The 7087-nt window shown below is 41.8% G+C and overlaps 1 protein-coding gene across 4 annotated transcripts; it reads left to right on the forward strand.

Moving 5' to 3' along the window:
* Positions 1 to 204: 204 nt before the first annotated feature.
* LOC130391797 (B-cell receptor CD22-like) lies at positions 205 to 6016 on the forward strand. Of its 4 annotated transcripts, none has more exons than XM_056602072.1 (8): positions 205 to 250; positions 1030 to 1085; positions 1522 to 1902; positions 2247 to 2519; positions 2765 to 3058; positions 4061 to 4342; positions 4433 to 4705; positions 5404 to 6016. In XM_056602072.1, the coding sequence occupies exons 2-8, from the start codon at positions 1034 to 1036 to the stop codon at positions 5739 to 5741; spliced, it is 1893 nt and encodes a 630-aa protein (XP_056458047.1). In that variant the 5' UTR covers positions 205 to 250; positions 1030 to 1033; the 3' UTR covers positions 5742 to 6016. The 4 variants fall into 4 exon arrangements, with proteins under 4 accessions (XP_056458047.1, XP_056458048.1, XP_056458049.1 ...); XM_056602073.1 differs by lacking the exon at positions 205 to 250 and adding an exon at positions 267 to 915; XM_056602074.1 differs by lacking the exon at positions 205 to 250 and adding an exon at positions 267 to 818.
* Positions 6017 to 7087: the final 1071 nt, after the last annotated feature.

Below are 7087 nucleotides of genomic sequence, written 5' to 3' on the forward strand. Positions count from 1 at the left end.
CTTTCTGCTTCAGTCTGAATGGTTAGTAATTTAGTTTACCGCCCCATATCAATAACATATATATTTTATATTTGGCCCAAAATCAACAGTATTAATCTATTAAAGGTATATATTTCACACTCAGACCAGTGCTGCTGCTGTGTCTATGTATTTGGTAGAGACAGTAAAGTGCTCCTCTCTGTTGATAAGCCAGAGAAACGCTGCTTCCTCTTTCAGTCTGGACCAGAGATAGAGAGAGAGACACCCAAAGGTAAGAACTATTCAACTGTAGAGCTGCACTCTAACTCAAAGATTTTCACGTGTATTAATCTGAATGATTGATGTCAAATGTAGGCCTTCAATGTATATTCGCTGTAGATCAGCCTAAAAAATATAGCACTATACATGTACGGTACAATTATAATTATTTTAAGAAAATTATAAAATTATGATTTTGTTAAATAATTGAAAAGTCTTGTGTTTTTTTATTATGTTTGCATTTTTGTTAGGTTCTTCTTGTGACTGAAGGATGCGTGGATATATACATATACGTATGTTATCAGTGTTGTAAATATGCTATGGGTGTGGTGTCAGTTAGGCTTGACCTGTGAAGCAGAACTTTGTTCACTTTTTTTTTGCATCTGCACACCAAAGTTTAGAATAACAGGAAACAAACGTTTTTTTCAATAAAGATAACATTCAATTGCTCAGAAATACAGACTAGACATTGTTAATGTGGTAAATTACTATTCTAGCTGGAAACTGCAGATTTTTTATGGAATGTCTACATAGATGCACAGAGGCCCATTTCCAGCAACCATAACACCTGTGTTCTAATGGTACATTGTTTAGCTAATCGTGTTAAAAGGCTTATGGATGATTAGAAAACCCTTTTTGCAATTCTGTTAGCGCAGCTGAAAACTGTTGAACAAAAGTGTGAGTTTTCATGGAAAATATGAAATTGTCTGGGTGACCTCAAACTTCTGAACGGTAGTGTATATGTATACATACATTAGAGTCAATGAAACGATCAGAATCTTCTTGTTTCAGAACCATGATCTGGTGGACTCCCATAGTGGTGGTGGGACTTATGCTGCTTGTAAGAGGTAGGAAAATAAATAAGTGCTAGTACTTTAAATGCTAGTACTGTTGTCCTACCTGTGTTATGGATCTAATTATATCTATATACATTTTGAAATGGGCTTTTTAATTCAAGCACAGCTAGGTGTATACAAATATGTTCATGTTCTAAATGTTAGAGCTACATAAATACATAAAGACTACTACAGGACAAGAGTTATATTAGAACATAGAACATACTGGTACAGTATGAGAGCTGTGTTAGTAAATAGTAGAGTATAAGAGCTATGTTAGCAGATAGTACATAGAGGTACAGTATAAGAGCTTTATTAGTACATGCATGTCGTAAATACTTATACAGTATAAGAACAATAATAATACATGTTAAATACATGTACATGTTACTTGTACATGTAATGTAACATGTAACATGTTCTATATCTGCATTTTTCTTCCCTACAGATTCCTTGTGCCAAGGATTTAGCTTTAAATTGATGGAAACTAATGTGACTGCCAAAGAGGGCGAGTGTGTTCAGATCAAATGTACCGGTTCTGGCTATATCAGGGATAAATCTCCTATCTGGTTCTGGTTTAAAAATGCAAAATTCAATACGACATTGAGAAAATTACAAGGCACAGTTGTGTATAACAGCAGCACCAACAAGGTCCATCAGGACTTTGAGGGCCGAGTGACGGTCGGGTCACCCAAATTCCCCTACGGCAACAAAGAGTGGGTCCTTAAGATCTGCTGTCTCCGCATGAGTGACAGCGGTAACTATTCTTTTAGATATGTAGGTGTAAAACTTTTTCACACAGAGCCTGTGGCGAAGCTTCAAGTTAATGGTAAGTGGAAGTGATATATATATATATAAATCAATTGCTAAGTACTAACCCTAATCCCATTATATTTCTAAATGTGTGTTTTTCAGTTGCTGTTATTTCAAACAACATAACCCATGTATATATATATATATATGTGTGTTTATATATGATATATATATATATATATATATATATATATGTGTGTGTATGTTAATGTTTGTATTTTTGTGTTTGAGTGCAATTATGTATGATTGTGTCTATAGATATATATAGTTTACTATAGCTAAATCAGACTATATTGAATTAGTTTCGATTAGTTTCTATGTATCATACAAAACCTAAGTCTTTCCCCCTGTTGTTTGCAGAAAATCCATGCAAAGTCAGTTTTCAGACAAGTAAAATATATTTGAATGAATCTGACGAGGCCGTCTTCACCTGTTCAACTACATCGAGTTCGTGTGGCAAGCGACCAATCATCACAGGGCTCCCGACGCACGCCCATTTGAATAGAGATAGCGGTACAAGCACAGTGGCCACGCTCACGGTCGTCTCGACGGACCACCAAACAGTACTGTCGTGTGGCGTACCGGGCCTCATCGACGAGTGTGTCCGCCAGAACGTCACCCTGACGGTACAGTGTAAGTCCTCAAACATAACTCGCTCATCGATATATGACTCTAGCTGTTAACTAACTCGTTACATGACTCTTAACTGTAGATTACAATTCATCCATTCACCCATCCCCTAGATTACAGTGACATGCTTCATCCATTCACCCAGCCAATCAGCTCTTTGCCAGAGTTTGCCAGAACTGGGGCGTTTTGTATTATTTGATTATACTTGTGATGAGTGTAATATTAAATATTTGATGTTCCTACATCAGACACTCCTAGGAAGCCCGTTCTATCTGGGACAGGGAAAAATGTGACTCTGGGAGAGTCTCTAACACTGACCTGTTCAGCTGAGGCGTTTCCTGCCCCGACTGTCTACACCTGGTTCCTCCACAAGGACTGGAAGAACGGGACCACCCACTCTCCAGGGTGGCTCAACGGGACCTCCAACGACCGGCTGGAGATCGAGCGTGTGACGAGGGCTCACCACGGCTGCTACCATTGCAGCGCCTCCAACCTCCTTGGAAGAGGGAATGACAGCAGTAGCTACTGCGTCGAGGTACTCTGTAAGTATGCCCCCCAGTATGCCACCCCCCTAGGTATATGGGTGGAGGTGCGTGCGTAGGTTTACTATTTATTATCATACTGTTCGTACTTATCGTGCTGTCCATCAATGCTGCTCTTATCCGTTGTACCCATCTCCTGCTGCTCACACCTCACTAGGTCACTTTAACTTTGCTGCTGTATTGCACTATATGACAATCCATATCAAAATTATATTTAGATCCCCGTCAAAGGGTAGAATGTCGAGGGTCTTAGGATCGGCACAAAAAGGCAGCAGGCAGGCAAAAGATTACTTTGATTCCATTTATTCTCACACAACTGAGGTTATCAGACTGCACAGTATAGCGTCCGCTTTCTAGCTCCTCCCCTATGCCACTAACTGCTAGACAAACCCCCGAAATTGGTAGGCCTACATACCACACCTGTCATCCAAGAAATATGGATTCAACTGGTTAGAAAGATACTTCTAATAAATTCACTCCATCAGGCCTTATGGTTATTATTCCTGTATGGACACATGCCGCTACATACAAAGTACATGTTACGAGAAAGATAATTGAATTAGCGAAGCTTTCGCGCACGCCCGCGCACCATATAGCTGTCCCCGGGGGGGCGCGCACTTCCTAGAAGCAGCATGGAAAGCACAGCTGACGACGGCGGTGAGCAGTTGTATTTTTACGCCTCATTAAGCAAACACGCTACACAATCACATAATTCTTAAATCAAGACATTATGCAGAAACCTGATTAATCTTTGACCTCCACAACACAGAGTTTTACCGCAACTGATTAATTGACTGCAATGTGAGAGAAATGTATTGGTGCGGCCCTAATAAGGACTTGTGAGGACGCTCACATAGCCGCGGCATCACAATCCCCATACACATTTTGTTGTCTCTGTACTTGTACTCTGCACAACCATAATACAGTTGAATTTGTGTCCTTTCTACTTCTGAATCCGGTCTACCTTCTACCTCCTGTATACTTTCTACTTCCTGCCTACAGTTGCTCCCGCCCTGCCGGTTCTGTCTATGGTAAAGTTGGCCACTGAGGGGGAGGAAATCACTATCCACTGCAATGTGGAGAGCTGGCCCCTCCCCTCCAGCCTGAACCTGTCATGGAGCTCCGCCAAAGATCCCAGCATGCATCACCTCCTCCACCGTGTCTCCAACGCAGCCTCACTGACCAAGAGGCTCAATGTGACGTCTGCCTCGGCCGGTCGCTACACCTGCAGAGCTCAGAACACCCAAGGATCCAACCAATCGGAGACGGACTTAACGGTCAACTGTGAGTTGTGTTCGCTATGTATTAACATGTATGTTAGTCGTATATATATATGGATAAACAGCTGTCTTTGATCCTTCTACCGTTCTCTAGATGCTCCTCAGAATGTGAGTGTTAAAGCGAAGAGTTTGGAACTGACTGAGGGGAATACCCTGGAGCTGTTCTGTGAGGCCAAGTCCTTCCCTACTGTCAGCAACTACAGCTGGACCAGGACCAGGACCAGCGCCGGCCAGGAGGAGGTCGTAGGATCCGACCAGAAACTGAATCTATCGCCGGTCACTTCGGCCGACCATGGGCGGTACCGCTGCAGGGCCCAGAACCTAGTGGGAAGCAGAGTGTCCCGAGAAGTTGGGGTGACAGTGAAATGTGGTTGCACCATCACCGGCCTCGATATTAATAGCTGATATAATCTCTCTCGCCTCTCTCGTGACATTTGATCGAAATACATGTGATGTGAACAATTAAGATTTGTGATCAGATTCTCGTTTCGGCAAAACATAAAAAATATGCTAGGTAAAATGCTATTTAGGTCCGATCCCAGTGCGAGTCAGTTTGGGGATTAGTCCTGGGTGCATTTGGGGGTTAGTCCTGGGTGAATTTGGGGCTTAATCCTGGGTCTATTGTGGGCTAGTCCTGGATGTTTTGGGGGATAATCCTGGGTGTATTTGTTGGTTAGTCATGGGTGTATTTGGGGGTTAGTCGTGAGTGTATTTGGGTTTAGTCCTGGATGTATTTTCAGAGTTTGTCATGGGTGTATTTGGGGGTATGTCCAGGGTTTATTTGGGGGTTGGACTTGGGTGTATTGCAGAGTAAGTCATTTATGTGTTTTTTTACAGTTTTGACACAATAAGCGTAATGCTATCAGAAAGCATGGGGTAGCTCTTCAACTCCTTCCGCGTATTTCTACCACTAAAAAAGTTTTTTTAAAACAAATTTGCCCTGATTTGACCTCCTTACTAAAACTATAAACTATTGGTCCTCATATTTGAGGTAGTGTTTTGCTCCATGAAACACTAAACGTTTTTCTGTCCCTTTTTTTTTTTCTGCGATTGATCCCTCCCTAGATGCTCCCAAAAGTGCAACGATAACAGTATTGAGTGGGCAGGTGTACGATGCTGGCGCTCCGATTCAACTGAGCTGTCTTAGTACCAGCTATCCACCTGTCGATTCGTACAAGTGGTACAAGAAGTTGAACAACGTATCAAATGTGGAGCCTGTCCAGAGCGGTCAAAACCTGACGGTCCGTCCAGACCATCCCGGGATCTACCACTGTTATGCCTCCAATGAAATAGGCGGAACAGATTCCAACCCGGTCCGATTGTTCCTCAACAGTCAGTACACTTCCTCATGCTCAGATAGGGCCTGCTTTTACGTGAGCCTCGATACAGAAGTCTTGGTTTGAAAGGCTGGCTGTTGTCCTGACTGCTGTTCTGTTATTCTTCCAGTTTTTCTGACTGTGAATGTTTTTGTTCTACCTGTTGCTGTTATTACTGTTGATCTGAATGTTGTTGTTCGGCCTGTTGCTGTTCTGACTTTTATTCTGTAACTGTTGTTATATGACTGTTGTTCTGTGACAGTTGTTCTGTGACTGTTGTTCTTCTGACTGTTGTTCTGTGACTTTTGTTCTGACTGTTTTCCTGCGACTGTTCTTCTGACTGTTGTTCTTTGATTGATGTTCTGTGAATTTAATGAAAAATCATGTTGTATGATAAAATTATATAAAAAAGAAAAAAAGTATTGATTTGTTCAGAAAACCTTCTCACTTGCAGTTACAGCCAGAGGCCGCCAGGGGGGGGGGTGCTGCAGCACCCTAAGCACCCCCACTTCCCGCGTCCCCCGCGTCCCTGTACTACTCTATCATCATCTTAAACCTGCACTATGTACGTTTCCCAATTAACAACCATCAGTTGAGTTGTAGCTCAAGTAGGCAGAAGTTGACCAGAATAATTCCCTGAATGGATTTAATAATGGATGGCCGTTATATCCTTGAGAAATGTACTAGTTTAGCTATTTTCTTTGAGTAAAATAGCTGCAGTTTTAAAGTTATATAGACCCTGTTTACGCCTTGCATCAACAAACATTTTGGCCAATCGTATCGTAATCGTATATCCACGCTGCAAGGTATAAAGGCGCGGGTTTAAGTTCCGACCATGTAACATCCATTTAATAAGCTCTACCAGGCGGGTATACGGCTTTATTAACTCCAATGAATTTTATTTCGAAAAGTAACGTTTTGTTATTATGAAACTCAAATAAGTTAAATTAACATGAAATACATTAACACAATATATGGATACCTGAAAACCAAATGATTTATTCCCTTTGTGTAAAGAAAGAAAGAGGGGAGAGAAGTGTTTTGGGAGGGGTTGTTTAAGCTCTATGTAGAGCTGACAGTATTTTGTGTTGCATACTGCTAAAGACTCCCTGTTCTAGTGCAATACAAAGCTGGTGTAGACAGCCATCAGGCCCAAGAAGGAACTTAAACTAGCCCTTGTGGAGAGTGTGTGGTTGAGGGATAGTTTATGCAGCCTCACCGGGCCCAAGTCAGGTGGATTAGACTCTTGGGGCATCTACGGATTCTGTTTTTGCTCAGGAAATGTCCTTTCCTAACAAGATGACCCGGAAATATTTGGAGGAAAGGTTGTTTGAATTCTACAAATGCTTAGGAAAGCACCTTGATGCAACCTTTAACCCACCTTTAGCATAGTTTACTCCTGACCAACCTTTTCAAAAGGAAAGGAGATATTG

Source organism: Gadus chalcogrammus, chromosome 11 (assembly GCF_026213295.1).
Source record: "Gadus chalcogrammus isolate NIFS_2021 chromosome 11, NIFS_Gcha_1.0, whole genome shotgun sequence".
NCBI lineage: Eukaryota > Metazoa > Chordata > Actinopteri > Gadiformes > Gadidae > Gadus > Gadus chalcogrammus.

Coding starts and splice junctions, on each gene's coding strand:
- LOC130391797 (XM_056602071.1), top strand. CDS start 1,001: ATGAAACGATCAGAATCTTCTTGTTTCAGAACCATGATCTGGTGGACT. Junction 2,520..2,764: donor CGTCACCCTGACGGTACAGT/GTAAGTCCTCAA, acceptor TTCCTACATCAG/ACACTCCTAGGAAGCCCGTT. Junction 4,343..4,432: donor GACGGACTTAACGGTCAACT/GTGAGTTGTGTT, acceptor ACCGTTCTCTAG/ATGCTCCTCAGAATGTGAGT.